The sequence below is a fragment of the Arachis duranensis genome, chromosome 4, assembly GCF_000817695.3.
Source record: "Arachis duranensis cultivar V14167 chromosome 4, aradu.V14167.gnm2.J7QH, whole genome shotgun sequence".
Classification (NCBI taxonomy): Eukaryota; Viridiplantae; Streptophyta; class Magnoliopsida; order Fabales; family Fabaceae; genus Arachis; species Arachis duranensis.
In genome coordinates this window covers 11485081-11502527 of record NC_029775.3, presented here as the reverse complement: position 1 = coordinate 11502527, position 17447 = coordinate 11485081, and the positions used below count along the sequence as shown (strand labels likewise).

General features: G+C 36.7%; 1 protein-coding gene across 1 annotated transcript; it reads left to right on the top strand.

Moving 5' to 3' along the window:
* The first annotated feature begins 483 nt into the window (after window positions 1–483).
* LOC107483309 (uncharacterized) lies at window positions 484–816 on the top strand. Its single transcript, XM_016103939.1, has one exon. It carries the CDS (start codon window positions 484–486, stop codon window positions 814–816), a length of 333 nt encoding a protein of 110 aa, XP_015959425.1.
* Window positions 817–17447: the final 16631 nt, after the last annotated feature.

Here is a 17447-nt window from a genome sequence, read left to right as displayed (position 1 = left end):
CAATTTTAAGCCTCTCAGCTACAATAGGCGTCCACTCAACCTAAGAATACTCCTGACTTGGCCTCTTTAGTTGTAGTACTTTCTAAGAGCACTCATAGCTTTATACAGGAGACTAGAGCTTCCATTCAGAACTTAGAAGTACAAGTGGGTCAGTTGAGTAAGAGGATACCTGAGAGACCTCCTAACACTCTTCCTGGTGACATAGAGGTAAACCCAAGAGAAGAGTGTAAAGCCCTCACAATGGATGATGAATTCACACGAAAGAAGAAGGTGCAGGTTGCTAAGGGGTCAAAGGAGAAAGAAGCTTCAAGATAGGCTGAGGTTACATTGTTACACGGCCTACCTATGGCACCTATTTAAGAGCCTGAAGCACCACACCTTCAGAAACTCCAAGAGGGGACCAAGGATGAGTAGTACTCTCAGTTCTTGGAAGTCTTTAAAAAGCTACAAATCAATATCCATTTTACTGAGATTCTAGAGAAAATGCCTCCCTATGCTGCATTCATGAAAGACTTTCTCTTTGAGAAGAAGGCTTTAAAGGGAGATGAAATAGTGGTGCTGACCAAGGAGTGTAGTGCACTCATTCAGAGCAAGCTGCCTAAGAAGATACTAAATTTAGGGAGCTTTCAGATTCCTTGTACTATTAGAAATGTCACTTTTGACAAAGCTTTTTGTGATCTTGGCTCAAGTATAAATCTGATGCCCTTGTCCATAATGAAGAAGCTGAAAATTCAAGAAGCACAACGTACAAGGATAGCATTGAAGATGACTGATAAATCTCTAAAGCAAGTGCACAGGCTAGCGGAAAATGTTTAGGTCAAGGTTGGAGACCCCTTCTTCCCTGCAGATTTTGTGATACTAGATATGGGAGAGGATGCAAATGACTCCATCATCCTAGGAAGACCATTCCTAACTACTGGGAGAGCTTTGATTGATGTTAAGAGAGGTGAACTAGTTCTGAAAATGCATGAAAACTACTTGGTATTCAAGATTTTTAAACCTTCACCATTCTCTAGAAAAGGAGGTTCCTGCATGTAGAGTTCATTGCTTAAACCTCCTCCTCTGGTGGAAACAAAAACAATTTCCCCTGACATCAAACCTAAGTTTGGTGTTGGGCATTCATCACCCACCAAGGAGGGAGGAGGTCCTAAAGATACCCAAGGGCTGGAGGAACAAAAAGATTCTCACTGAAGACTTCTCACATGGGATGAAAGTGGTTTTCACTAGAAGTCCAATCCTATCTCATACAATGAACAAAATCCTGTCTTTGGAGCATATTGAGTTGATACATGACAGCACAAGAAAGAAGTTCACAGTGAGGGACGAGGACCTGAGCCCCTATGAACCTCCTCCTTAGAGGAGTTGACTGTCAAGCTAGTGACAATAAAGAAATGCTTGTTGGGAGGCAATCCAACCAGGAGTATCCTTTAGTTTTTATTTCATTTTGAGTTTTCATTTACTTTTCATTGATTTTCACAGTTTTTCTAGGTTTAATCTTGTTTGTGATCATGCACAGTGCTTAGAACAGGGACAAGAGAACTCAGAAGGAAGAGTAGAACACCCCGAAGCAAGGAGATGTGGAATTTAACGCCATAAAGACGAAGTAGGAGCTAGCGTTAAACGCCAGGAGGGCGTTTAACTCCCAAGAGGGAAGGCAGCGTCTGGCGTTAAGTGCTAGATGGCCGTTTAACGCCCAGCTAGAACACTATTTTGAAGTATTTTCACCCTATCCAGGGCGCTAAATGCAAGCTGGGCATTTAGCACCACCTATCTATTCCCAACACTGGCGTTTAACGCCCAGTACTCCAGTTTCGAGAATGAAAGAGGAAGTTTAACCCATGGTTAAAACCCCAACCCCCACCCACTTTGATCAGTCAACCACCTTCCTTATCTCTTCCCCTTACCCACTTTTTCATCCACATTCATCCACCCCAAATCCCAAAATCACCTTCCATCCATCAATCAAATCCCATACATCTTTTAACTCACCCCTACTCCACCCAATCACCATTCCCCAATCCCATCAATCTCTCTTCCCCACTAACCACATTCAAATTTCATTTACCTTCCACCTTAACCCTCGAAACTGAACCCTCCCAATCCCCTTCTATAAATACCCACTTCATTTTCACTTTCACCACACCTCCAATTACCTCCTCTCTTCTTATTCTTTCATCTTTTTCATACACTATCATCTTTATCCCTTCCTTCAAGCCACAGAGCCGTGAGCCCCCTCCCTCCTTCCCCTATTTTTCTTTTCACTTTTCTATTACTACATTACTTTTTTCTATCCCTTCTTTCTATTTTTTTACTTTGCTTGAAGATGAGAAAAACTTTTAAGTTTGGTGTTGGAGCTCTGCTTTTCCTTCGTTTTTAATATTTCTATGGCACCCAAAACTGGTGAATCCTTCTCAAGGAATAAGAAAGTGAAGGCCAATTCCTTCGGTCTTTATGATTCACCCGATTCTTCTTCAAGACCCACAAGGATCACTTCTATTAGATAGTGAGCAAAAAGAAAGTGATCCCTGAGATTTGCTTCGATCTGAAACAAGATGAGTATCCAGAGATCCAGTACCAGATTCTGAGATGGGGTCGGAAAGTTCTGACCAACCCCGTGACTGACATGGGCATGCTTATGGTCAGGGAGTTCTACGCCAACGCTTGGGTGAAGTACAAGCATGCCAAGGCATGAACCCTTTTCGAAGAACTGGCACACCATGGTCCGAGGATTGATTATGAAGTTCAGTCCTAAGAGTGTGAGGGAAGCATTGCACCTGCCACCATCCAGAGAGGACTCTCATTCATACACTCGGAGGGTCAACACTAACCAGAGGCTGGAATAAATCCTCCCAGGAATATGCCTCCCCAGAGCATAGTGGAAGAGGATGCTAGAGTTCAACTGATGAGCGAATAATTTATACTCTTTTTGGCATTGTTTTTATATAGTTTTTAGTATAATTTAGTTAGTTTTTAGTATATTTTTATTAGTTTTTAAGCAAAATTCACATTTATGGACTTTACTATGAGTTTGTGTGTTTTTCTGTGATTTTAGGTATTTTTTGGCTGAAATTGAGGGACCTGAGCAAAAATCTGATTCAGAGGCTGACAAAGGACTGCAGATGTTGTTGGATTATGACCTTCCTGCACTCGAACTAAATTTTCTGGAGCTACAGAACTCTAAATGGCGCGCTCCCAATTGCGTTGGAAAGTAGACATCCAGGGCTTTCCAAAAATATATAATAGTCTATACTTTGCTCGAGTTTTGATGATGCAAACTGGCATTCAAACGCCCCTTCTCTGCCCTATTCTGAAGTCAAAAGCCAGAACTGGCATAAAAGTTGGAGTTAAACGCCCAAACTTTAAAAAATTTTATTAGTTTTTAAGCAAAATTCACATTTCATAAGATTTTATACAAATTTTACTTGATGATATGAATGATGCAAAAACCTTATGATTATAGCAAACTTTGATGCAATTGTTTGATTGATATTAGGTGGAAAAGAAGCAGGGGAGAAGAGCACCTTAGCACTACACTTGTTTAAAGAATGCTACGTTCCCCTACAGCACAACCCTTGGCGCTACGCTCCCTTTCAAAGAGCGCTACGTTCTCCACCCAAGAAAATTTAACTGGCGACCCGTATGCGTTGGTGACACGTACGCATAGAAGTGGAATTTTTGAAAGGGCATGCGTACGCGTGGACGACGTGTACGTGATGAGTTCGGAATTCACTACCCACATATAATGAATCCGTTCTTTGGCAAGCGCACCAAATTGTCGTCAAGTAATAACCCACAATGGAGTGGGATCATATGCACAGAGATTAATTGGATTAAGCAAGCAATAGTTGAATAATTATCCTAGTTAGACGATTCAATTTTGAGTGATAATCAACAAGAAAAGTAAATGACATGAAAGTAAAGGAAAGCAATAAAGTGCAAGAAAGTAAATGGCAAGGAAAGTAAAGTACAAGAAAGTAAAGTGCTAGAAATGTAAAGTGCAGAAAATGTAAATGACCACAAAGTAAATAAAAGAAAGAAAGATAAAATAAACATTGGGATAAAGAGATATTGCATTCTCCGGATTAATTGATTTTATCTCATCTTCAATCATGCAACTCATTGACCTCTTGGCAATCCTGATTGATTGAGCCCCAATTCCTTGGTGACTCAATCTCTCAAATCTTGATCAATAGCCAATTCCTTGGTCTAATTGCTCATGAGAAGAGATGAAGCTTGTTCTCTGATTATACCACACATCCTCATAGGTCCAAGTAGAGGAAGGATTATACGTCACCATATCCAAACACCAAAACCCAGATCCTACTCAAGTGTGAGAAAGGATTTCAAGCATGGTTTTATGATTCCTCTTCCAAGGTTCCCATAAAACCCAAATACATTCAATCTCTTTTCCAAGATAATTGAATGCTAGAATGAAGAACGAAATGCCTTCTAGTAAATCAAAGAGAGATAAAGAGAAGAAGAATAAAAACAATCAATCCATTGAAAAATAATAGAGCTCTCTTTCCCAATGGAAAGAGTTAGTAATTCATAACTAAAATATTTACAAGAAAATGGAAGAGGAGAAGAGAATGGTGGGAAGGAGGGTCCGAAGACTCACTCCTCCAAATGTGTCCAGCCTAATAGATAGCTCCCTAATTCTATGAAACTAAGGCCATTATATAGGCTCTCCTTAATTACAAACTTAAATGAAATTAAAAGCGAATTACAATGAAATGAAAATAAACTATTCTAGATGCTTCTTGTGGCATTGATTGGTTGACAATTGTGGTTTGAATGAGAGTTGGAGTGCGCTTGGTTGAAGGTTGGGGGCTGCAGGAAGAAGTTGGCGTGTGGTTTAAAGTGCCACTCCCACTTGATTTTGCCCTTTGGAGTATGACCCACTTTGCAACGTTAAAAGTATGGAGTTGGTTGGGCCTCAAAATGAATGTTCACTATAAATTATTATATATGGTTGGAAAGCCCTGGATGTCAGCTTTCCAACACCTTTAAAATCAACTCATTTAAACTTCTGTAGCTCAAGTTATGCCCATTTGAAGGTGGATAGGTCAGTCTGTCAAGTAGCCCGGCGTGCCACTTCCACTTCTGGTGTGCCACGCCCCATATGTTGTGAAACTGGCGTGCCATGCCCAAATCTGACGTGCCACACCTTCAATGATGCACCAAAATCTCCTCTCTAGCCATTTGAACTAGCGTGCCACGCCCAAGACTCCAAGTGGCACGCCCAGGTTTTGCAACACTAAAATAATGGCCTTTTTCACCTTTCGTTTTAATGTTCACCTTAGAGTGTTATATATCGTTGGAAAGCTCGTGATGTGAGCTTTTCAATGCCACCAAGATAATCTCATTTAGACCTCTACAACTCAAGTTATATTTCTTTGAAGATGAAGAGGTCAGGCTGATAACTCTGCAGTGACATGTTTTTCTCCTTGTGTTTTTGGGGTCAATATCTTCCTCAATTCTAGTGTCCATTATAAAGTGTTATATATGGTTGGAAAGCCCTGGATATCCACTTTCTAATGGCACTAGAATCATTCTATTTGGAGTTGTGTAACTCAAGATATCTTCATTTGTATGAGAGAAGGTCAGGCTGGCATATTCCCCGGCGTGCCACGCCAATGCTTGGCGTGCCACGCCCAAAGTGGGCCTCAAAATCACTCCTCTGGAAGTTAAGCCTGGCGTGCCACGCCCAAGACACCAAGTGGCATGCCCTCTTTGACATCTTGCCTCCACAAACTTGGCGTGCCATGCCCATAGCACCAAGTGGCACGCCCTCTTTGAGATTTGGCTTCAAAAGCTTGGCGTGCCATGCCCAGAGCTTCAAGTGGCACGCCCAACCTCACACTCCCAACTTTATTTGTTGTTTTCTTCCCATTCTGTTGCTCTTTTCATCTGAAATTCAACACAATCCTATTTCAAAGTAATGTACCAGAATATATATCATTTGGTTCATGAAATTGCATTGATTCAATGAGATTATGCTGATTTTTATGGCCATTTTTGATAAGAAAAAGGGTACATGATGCGCAGTCATCAGTACGCGTGGGAGGGAGCAGCTTTCTTCAACCAAGAGCGCTACGTTCCCCACCAAGAGCGCCTGCGATAACCTTCAAAGTTGGATTTAAAGTTTGGCTATCGACGCGTACGCGAGGCATTTGTGAAGGGTCATGCAAACGCGTGGATAGAGCGGCAGTGTGGAAGTGACATTTTGAAATCCATGCGTATGCGTCTTTCACGCGTACGCGTGGGAGAGCGCTCTTGACGCAAGCGCTAAGCTCTCAAGGAGAGCTCTGCAAAGGACGCGTAGGCGTATATCACACGTACGCGTGACAAGTATTGAAGATAGTGAGGACGCACACGCATGGGTGACGCTTACGCGTGGATACACGAGCGCTACGCTTCCTCAAGAACGCTACGTTCTCCTGGGAGCATCCACACGGTACCAACTAAGACCCATTCTAGCCTGCTTCAACAGAGGCCAAAAAGCCCAATCCAAGGACTTGAAGATTGAATTAAAAAGTGTATAAATAGAGGAGAACTTGATTTAGAAAGGGCATAAAGGCTGGGAGTCAGGGATCCTAATTGAGAAACTCTACACTCAATTCTCTTTGTATTCTCTCTTCTGTATTTCTCTGCAATTTTCTGTTTTCTAGTTTTTACTTGAGCAATGATGAACTAAACCCCAAATTCATTAGGGGGAGGAGCTCTATTGTAATCATAATGAATCAATGAAATTCTTCTTCTTTTCAATTTATTTGTGTAGCTATAGGATATCTTCTATTTTGATTGTGAATTATTCACTCCGGAAGGGGGTTTAATTCAGCTCAATGCTTGTGTGAGTCTCGAATGGGGAATCACTTGTATTAGACTTGGAGCTCTATCGTTCACAATTCTCCTAACCAACACCATTCGGAAAGAATTGAGGTTTTGAGAATTTGTGTGGCTTATGGAGAAGAGAATATGCTCTAACTCTTCTCATGATAATTAGATCAAGGAATTGGCAAGATTGATTGTGATTAGAGAGATTAGATTACCAAAGAATTGGGATCCAATCAATTTTAATCTGCCATAGATCTACTCATATGATTGAGAAAGGAGTTGAGATCCAATTGATTCATGATGGATTATGATATCTCCAATCCTTGATGAATCATTTTCCTTGATTTTCTTCAATTTAGATCTCTCTGAATTCACTTTAATTGCAATTGTTTACTGCTGATTTGATTCCCTGCACCCATTTTCCTTATAATTCATGCAATTTAAGTTTCACTGCAATTTAGATTCTGAAACTTTACTTTTTTGCACTTTAAGATTCAGTCATTTACATTTCTTGCAATTTAAGATTCAGCTCTTTTACTTTCTTGCTCTTTAAGTTTCATCAATTTAAGTTTCAAAAAATTTCTATTCAGCCCTTTAGATGTCCTGCAATTTACTTTCTGCTGATCCAATTTCACTCAAATTATCACTTGTTAGCTTGACTAGATTCATCACCATACTAAAATTGCTTGATCCATCAATTCCTGTGGGATCGACCTCACTTTTGTGAGTTTTACTACTTGATACGACCCGGTACACTTGCCGGTTAGTTTGTGCGGATTCAATTTTTTGCCCATCAGAGCTGCATGGCAAGCTTTTAGAAGTGTAGAAGAACTCTTTAGAGTTTAATTCTAAAGTGTTCGGCAACATTTTCATTAGGAAATGCGAATTGGAGAGACAGATTAATTTTCTTCAGAAGCGACTAAAAGTAATGGAGGATTTGTCTATGTTGCAAAAAGAACAATCGCTGATTGAGAAATTTAATAACACACTTGTGCAAGAAGAACTTCTATGGTTTCAGAAATCCAGAGGGCAATGGGTAAAATTCGGGGATAGAAATACCAAGTTCATTCATGTCCAGACTCTTGTTACAAAAAAAACATAATAAGATTCATGGTCTCTTTCTTCAAGATGGGGTGTGGGAAACAGAATTATTTTATAAACGCTTATTCTGCGAGTCGGAGGATGTGGATTTAGGTTATCTTGGTGATGTGCATCTGCCTTCCCTAAATGATGAAGCCTGTTGTAGCCTCAGAGTGCCAGTTACTTTGGAAGAAGTTAAGTCATCTATTTTGAGTATGCATTCTTTTAAGGCACAGGGCCCTGATGGGTTTCAGACTTTCTTCTATAAAGAATATTGGGAGATTGTTTGTTTTTATGTTTGGACTATGGTTCGGCATGCGTTTTCTGGTTTGGATATGGATTAAAGGATAATGGAAACTCTTGTGGTTCTTATTTGAAAGGTAGAAAATTCAATTTTTATGAAGGATTTCCGACCTATTAGTCTCTTAATGTGGTTTACAAAGTTGTAACGAAGGTCCTAGTCAATATACTTTGTCCCCATATCAAAGAGATTGTTGGGTCCCTTCAAAGAGGGTATATCCCGGAGAGATGAACTGCAGACAACATCATTGTAGCACAAGAGGTTCTCCTTTTCATGAAGAAGACAAAGCCAAAGAAAGGCACCCTGGCCTTTAAGATTGATCTGGAGAAAGCGTACGATAGAGTGGATTGGGAGTTTCTGAAACAAACCCTTGTGAGTTTTGGCTTTCCTTTTCTGACAGTCAATCTGATTATGCATTGTGTTATTGCTTCCTCGCTGTCTTTCCTTTGAAATGGGGATAGATTAAATAGCTTCACTCTGAGCAGGGGTTTTAGACAACAAGACCCTATGTCATCGTATCTGTTTGTGTTGTGCATGGAGAGATTGTTGGTGCACGAAATTGCAATCACACTTTTGCAATTCCGCACAACTAACCAGCAAGTGCACTGGGTCGTCCAAGTAATACCTTACGTGAGTAAGGGTCGATCCCATGGAGATTGTTGGTTTGAAGCAAGCTATGGTTATCTTGTAACTCTTAGTCAGGATATCAATAATTCTCAGGTTTAATTGTGAAAAGTAAAAGAACATGAAATAAATACTTGTGTTTTGCAGTAATGGAGAACAGGTTGAGGTTTTAGAGATGCTCTATCTTCTGAATCTCTGCTTTCCTACTGTCTTCTTCTTCATGCACGCAAGGCTCCTTCCATGGCAAGCTGTATGTAGGGTTTCACCGTTGTCAATAGCTACCTCCCATCCTCTCAGTGAAAATGGTCAACGCGCTCTGTCACAGCACGGCTATTCATCTGTCGGTTCTCAATCAGGTCGGAATAGAATCCAGTGATTCTTTTGCATCTGAACAAGTGATATCTTAGAATGGAAGCAAGCGTGATTGAATGAAAAACAGTAGTAATTGCATTAATCCATCAAGACACAGCAGAGCTCCTCACCCCCAACATGGGGTTTAGAGACTCATGCCATAGAAGATACAATAAGAAACGTGTAATGTGTCATGAGGTAAAGATACAATGTCAAAAGGTCCTATTAATAGTGAACTAGTAACCTAGGGAATACAGAAATGAGTAAATGACGTAAAAATCCATTTCCGGGGTCCACTTGGTGTGTGCTTGGGCTGAGCATTGAAGCTTTCATGTGTAGAGACTTTTTCTCGAGTTAAACGCCAGCTTTTGTGCCAGTTTGGGTGTTTAACTCCAATTTTTGTGCCAGTTCCAGCGTTAAACGCCGGGAATTCTGAAGCTGATTTGCAACGCCGATTTGGGCCATCAAATCTCGAGAAAAGTATGGACTATTATACATTGCTGGAAAGCCCAGGATGTCTACTTTCCAACGCAATTGAGAGCGCGCCAATTGGGCTTCTGTAGCTCCGGAAAATCTACTTCGATTGCAGAGAGGTCAAAATCCAACAGCATCTGCAGTCCTTTTTCAGCCTCTGAATCAGATTTTTGCTCAGGTCCCTCAATTTCAGCCAGAAATTACCTAAAATCACAGAAAAATACACGAACTCAAAGTAAAGCCCAGAAAAGTGAATTTTAAATAAAAACTAATAAAAACATACTAAAAACTAACTAAAATGTACTAAAAACATACTAAAAACAGTGCCAAAAAGCGTATAAATTATCCGCTCATCAATTGTCCTGTTCTATTAATCAACAAGTTGATAGGGGCTTTTGGAAGCCAGTTGCGATTTCTAGAGGGGTCCAATAATTTTTCATTTGATGTTTGCCAATGATTTATTTCTTTTCTGTAAAGCCAAAAAATAGCAAGTTAAATTGTAATGGTAGCTTTGGAAAACTTCTGCAGAGCCTCTGGAATGAAAGTTAATATGGAGAAATCTAAAGCACTATGCTCCAGGAATGTTTCAGCGACAAGAAAAGAGATTTTTACCGGAATGTCCTCCATCAGATTCATCCAGAACTTGGGCAAGTATTTATAGGTGAACTTTAATCACTCTTGGATGACACACGCAACTTTCAATGATGTTCTGGACAAGAATCAGGAAAGGCTAGCCAGCTGGAAAGGGAGATTGCTTAATAAGACGGGCAGACTTTTTTTGCTCAATTTGATAGTGACTGCGATTCCTACTTACTGCATGCAGGTATCTCTCTTCCCTAAAGGGGTAACTAATAAAATAGAATCCATGATGCAAAACTTTCTATGGAAGGGTTAGTTGATGGTAGAAGCCTGAATATAGTTAACTGGAAGGTGTCAGTCACCCTTAAGAAGTTTGGGGATCTGGGAATTAGAGATCCTTTTTGTGCTAATATTGCTCTTCTCGAAAAGCTAGCTTGACAACTTTTTCACCATCCTGACAAGCTATGGGTTCAACTGTTGACGAAAAAATACCATTCCTCTAAGGATGAATGATTTAGTCGGTCTCGAGGCAAGAGATCGTATGTTAGGAAGAGTATATGTCGAGCTTGGAATATCTTAAAGGAAGGTTTTATTCGGTGCATTGGGGATTTGGAACAGAACTTGGTTTTCTAAATGGAAAATAGAGGGGCGACTGTGTCATGAGATGGATTATGTTCATATTTCTTATTTGGATCTCTAGATCTTAGACCTTTGGTTATCTGTAAGTGGAACCTTGAGATATCTATTCTCCTCTAAATCAGTCTCTGCAGAGCAATATCAACTCTTACAACCCGGATGTTCAAGCTAGTTCAAAGGTCAGTTGGTGTTGGACTGGTGCGGTTTCAAAGGTTTATGACGCTCGTAGTAGTGGTTATTTGTAGCTCAGTAAGAAGATGTTTAGTTGGGAGGATAGGGGAAATTGGCTTTGGCTTTGGCGTCAACATGTTCTGGAAAAGCACAAATTTTTAGTCTGGCTATGTCTTCGAGAGGCTCTTCCTACTACTATATTTCATTTTAAGAGGGGCATTTCACACATGGATAGTTGTCCACAATGTTTCTCAGGTCAGGAATCAGTTTTACATTGCATTCGGGATTGTCCAAAAGCCTAGCTAGTTTGGCTAGTTTTGGGAATCTCTGGTCAACCACTGGATTTGATAAATTGGTTCTTACATAATAGCAAATAACGTCCCTTTAGATTCTATTCTGATCTTTGGTGGATTTGGCGTTCGAGGAATAACGAGATCTTTCATTCCCACGAGCATAGACAAGGTGACTGGTATGGCTTTGTCCTTGGAAAAGGAGCTCCAGAATATTTTTGAGTTGCAACAAGTGTCTATCCTTTCCACCATTAGTGGCTCTTGAATTTTTCCCTTGGTGGGTACCTTTAAGATTAATTGTGATACTAGCTATCCTTGCAATGGTGCTCGGGTTAGTTTTTCCTGTGTTAGAAAGATTGGAAGGGAAGGTGACAACGAGGTTGTCTGGAAACAATTGAGAGTCATAGTATTCTACAAAGAGAGTTGTTTGGTATTTGGAGAGGCTTTCTTTTGGCTTGGGACTCGAAAAAAAGAGATATTATATGTGAGACAGACTGTGTGGAGACCTTTATTATTGTCAATAATTTACAGGATTGCGCTGGTTTTATTAATTGTTTGGTGTTGAAAATCCAAGATATCATATCTTGGAAATGGCGTGCTGATCTCCGATTGATCTTGAGAGATGCAAACACAGTAGCAGACATTACCGTATAATTATAATTATTTTTTTTAAATGATCATTTATGTAGTCAATATAAAAAGTAATTATTTTTACTAATATAACATTATATGATTGAATGCACGCAGTGACGGATCTAAAAAATTTTATAAGGCAGGACAAAATATATATAATATAATAATAATTTTTATAATTATATTATAATATTATAAAATATGATTACTCTTTAAATTATTCAACCAATAAATTAAAATAATAAAATAATAATTTAAATTAATAACAAATAATTTAGAATTCCATTCTTTTAAGTTTCATATTTTGAAAAGATTGAATAATCTTTTCATTGTCAATACAATCAAATGTCTCTCTTTCTATATATGTCACTAAACAATTATTTAAAAATTTATCTCCCATACGGTTACAAAATTGACTCTTTATGATGTTCATAGAAGAAAAAATTCTTTCAACTGATGCAGTTGCTACGGACAAAACTAAGGCTAACTTCAAAAGAAGAAACACTAATGAATAAACAATATTTTTTTGAGTCTCAACCAATTTCTAAAAAAGAGCACGAATTCCATTTAAGTCCGGGAATTAATCATCAGGACGCACATCTAGTATGAAGTTTTCAAGTTGACTGTCAAGTGCCAAAAGTTGAGTGGAAGAAAATTCTAATACATAGAATTAAGCTAACTGAATCAACTTCTCCTTATCAAATGCAAAAAATTAGTGTCTTGGATTCAAACAAGCCATGCAAAGAAGCAATTTAGTATTCACCTCTATAAAACGATTATTGAGTTCTTGAAGTTGGTTGATAGAATATCTCAACTTAAAAATGATGCAAATTTGATATTTTTTTAACTTTGCGTCTTGATCGTCCTTGTGACACAAATATATCATCCATTATTGGAACAGTAATATTATGTTTGTCACAAAACAGTGAGACTTTGTTAAGTAAAAGAGACCAACCATCATCTCTTATATTTTGCAACCGTTGCTTAGACACTTTGACTAATGCCATAGCATTTACAATGTCTTGATCATTCCTTTGTAACGCTTGAGATAACTCATTAGTAACTCTCAAGATATTTTTTTAGGTTCAATTACACTATTGATCTCTATAGTTTTGCGAAAATTTTAATTGGGTCCCTATACTTTTTTTCTTTTAATTGGGTCCCTGCACCAATTTTTTTTTCAATTAGGTCCCTCTTGGTAGTAATTGACTTAATTTTATAGGAACCCAACTAAAAAAAATTTGGTGCAAGGACTCCATCAAAAGAAAAAAAAAAGTATAGGGACCTAATTAAAAATTTTACAAAACTATAGGATCAATAGAGTAATTAAAACTTTTTTATCAAGTGCAAGTTAAAAATGAATTCAAAAGATTGAATGACATTCAATAAATGACATGCTTCAACTCTTTATTTTGAATTATTTCCATCTTCCTCAATAAATTCAAAAATATTAACCACGGAAGAAAATAAAAAAATTAATCTAAGTAGAGTTCCATAGTGTGAACCCTATCTAGTGTCTCTAGTTCCTTTTAAAGCTATTTTTTAATTCAAATCATGTCCACTAGAAATTTTTTCACTTTTTAATACTTCAATTGTCTTAGTCATCTGACTATCACGAAGTATATCTTTTTATTTACACAAAATTTCAACAATATTACACAAATTGGTTAATAAATTAAAAAGCAAAGCAATTTTAACTTATTTTTTTGCAATCATTACAAGAGCTAACTGAAGTTGATGGGCAAAATAATGTATATAGAAAGCATAAAAATTTCTTTTAATATCAAAATTTTCAAACCATTAAATTCTCCTTGCATGTTACTTGCACCATGATATCCTTGTCCACATACTCTTGATAAACTTAAATTATATATTTCTAATAATGACTCCAATGCTAATTTTAGAGATAAAATATTAATATTAGAAACATAAACAAGACCAAAAAAATGCTCCCTAACTTGTCTTTCTTTGTTCACATACCTTAAGCAAATTGAGATTTCCTCCTTAATAGAAATATTGCGTGCGGGTTTCATCAACCAAAATAGCAAATAATTCATCCCCAAGATCATCAATAATAATTTTTGTCATTTCACTTGCAGCAGCTTTTGCAATATCTTTTTGGATTGAGAGTGCTATTAGTTTAAGATTCCCACAAGCATGTTTGAAAGCACGACCAATCTCTTCATTATGTTGCGCAAAAAAGTTTAGAAGCTTCAAAACATTTCTTTGGTTAACAGAATCATCTGTCTCATCGTTACCACACCAATCCTTGTTGCTAAAGAAATCTAATACAATCAGTTGTTACTGTCAAGTGAATTTGATAATTCTTTTTAACTTTCTCATTGTTTTTTATTAGCAACAATGATGTGTTGTTTGGTCTTATAAGTGTTTCACATTTTTTCCAAACTCGATTATGAGCGCTACGATGAATTCAAACATGAGTTTGTAGTCTCTCTTTTTTTTTTCAATTTAAAAGCCATTAGTTACAAAAACTTCACCACCTTCAGTTTCGGATTTCATAAGATAAAAACAAAAACAAAAAATAGTATCTTTTGATATACTATACTCTAACCAGTTGCCATAGTCATCAAACCAATTAGGATTAAATCTTCAAAAAGAAAAACCACAAGTAGTTTCCGAAAAATCATGAGTCCTTGGTTGATAAAGGCCTTTTTTGTAAATATGCACATCTAACTTTATCTTTGTCATTCAGATGATAACTTAAAGTCTTTGGTCGTTGTCCTGGATCTGCTATAAGACTTTCTACTTTGAATTCTAAAAATTTTCTTTTGTTAGAAGAGGTCGATGAATTATTTTGGGATCTAATCTCCAACGACAATGTTCTTTTAAAATATTTCTCCATTACTAAAGAATAAATTTATAAACCTAAGTTAATTAATTAATAAAAATAATTTACAATTCATACAAATTTAAAAGTAGAATATAAAATTATAAATACAAAACATAAACCAAAGAATAAGAAAAATACACAATAATATAACATCAAATTAAGAATATATATAATAAAAAAATTCTAAAAATATAGATGTTGCACCATATAACTGCACTGACAATAAATCAGTAAGCCACCAAGGTGCAAACCACTGAATTTTAAAAATGACTATCCCACAACATTATTTTTCATCTTATAGCATCTTCCAATAACGAGATTCACCGTAAAAATAATTCACAATTCCAATAAGAAGATTCATTATAAAATCCAATTAATTTTCAGCAACAAAATGCAATATCTTAACTCAATTTTACATCAATATACACAAATATAAATCATTCAATAATCCAATTATTCAAACAACATCAAATATTCAAATTCACAGTTTCACATCAATATTTTAATTCACATCAATTATTCGAATTTCAAACAGCATCAAATTCTTATTTCTAAATTGATAAAATCAATTCTTACTGAAGAGTGAATAGGCGAGTCTGCGAGAGAGTCACAGACACAAAGGCAGAGAGCGACAGAGACGACGGAGTGGCGAGAGTACAAGACCATAAAAGACGATAACGGAGCAATAATGAACTAGCGATAAACTAGACAACTAGCAACGAGCCAGCAAGAGACAGTGAATATAGAAACAAAAAGCAAGTGACCAGACGAGCAGAATAAATCAGAAGACACCGAGACAGCGACAAGCTAGTAGCGTAGACGACTCTGCGACAATAATACAGACTCCAGACAGATGAAAATGTAGGCAGCAAGCTAATGCATTAGCTACGCAAAAAGAAGAAGGAGAGTAGAGATAAAATTGAGAAATGAGAGAAGGAGAAGAGTGTTATGGGCTTAGAGATTTTAATTTTGGGGTGGGGTCAAATTATTTTTGGGAGTAGAGTTTAAGGTGGGGTCAAATTGTTTTTGGGAATGGGACACCTATTTTTTTTTACTGAATACTTCTTAGTAATTTGTCAAATTTTATTGGGAATACTTAGCTTGTTTCCACTCAATTATGAATATATTCATTTCTAAATGATAGTCTAAAATAATCATTTAAAAATTCTTAACTATCAGTGCTTTAAAATTAAATTCTATTCGATATATAAATTAAAAAAACTATCACCACAAAAACTAGCTATTACGATTGGAGAATCCAAAACCTTATAAAATTCTATCTTTTGTTTTTCGGTGTGCAATTTTTTTTCACTTCAAAATATTAGTCCCACAAGACTCATAATATAGAATCATATTTAAGAGTTAGTGTCTCAAGTCTCAACAGTTTCATTCTACGCACTTCACTCAATCCCTTTTTTGATTGGTCGGCTCTCAATAAAAACACTAACCTAACGAGTTATAAAACTTTGAAAAAACCATTACTACAAAAATTAACTATTATATTAAAAAAATTTAATGTCCCATAATTATTTTTCCTAAGTACTAACTTGTAATGTAAGACTCTTTTTCGAATACTAGTCCTACAAGATTGATAATATTGTTGTGGAAGAAATGTAATAATGAGTGGACGAGAATGAAGCGAATGAAGAGTACGTGCTATATATGTGGCTTCCATAGTTGTAGTTGTTTGGTCTAAACATAAAAATGTGGATACGTTGACATGAGCCAAAAGGTCAATGCTTAAACAAAGTAGGATATCTAGCTTTGCAAGTAGTGTGAACATTGTTCGACATGGGGCCTATATAATATTCATGTTTCACTATCATCACCTAGTACTCCTCAGTATTAGGCACATGGAAAATCCTTGTTTCTTCATCATTATCAATATATTTCTAAGTGGAAGCTACAACACCACCACTAAGCAATAATGTTAAGGTAGCCCCTAACAACAAATAAAGAAATTCTAGACCAACAATTTTTGTGGGTAATTTGATCACCTTTCTTCATTATATTATCACTAATATGGTAAAAAAATCAAAATAAAAAAAAGAACATTTATTTTACATGTATAAAAACTTTTTTTAAATCTTTTAATTTTAATTGTTATTTTAAAGAGACACACTCCTAATAATTGCTTCGAATTCTATAGGTACTTGAGTTTTGATAGAGACGTAGGATTGTAGTGCTGGACCTGCATTGACCATATATAACAAGAAGGTTAGACCGTACCTCAAATTAGCATTCATTAGTGGGTGATGGATGATGAAAAAATGGATTAAGAGCAAAGCAAACATAATAAAGATAACAATTGAGATGCTTTATTTATAGCTTCATTTATTAGTTTGGATATTCTTATAATAGTGTATCCAACTTTTAATTATATTGGGTCTATCTATGGCTTACATTTTTTAAATCATGCCTTTTATCGTATATAGAAAAGAATTCAATCAAGTTTCAATTTTAATTCAATTTATAGGTTGCTTTTTTCTTTGTTTAAGGGTTTATTATTAGCCAATGAGTTATTGCATGTACAAATCAGATTCAAAATCTCGATATTTAGGCTGCGTTTGTTTTTTAGAACAGAACAAGCTAAGACAAGATATTGATAACAAGACACAAA

Bases quoted from the DNA above. Each gene is read 5' to 3' on its own strand.
- LOC107483309 (XM_016103939.1), top strand. From the start codon at position 484: ATGCCTCCCTATGCTGCATTCATGAAAGACTTTCTCTTTGAGAAGAAG.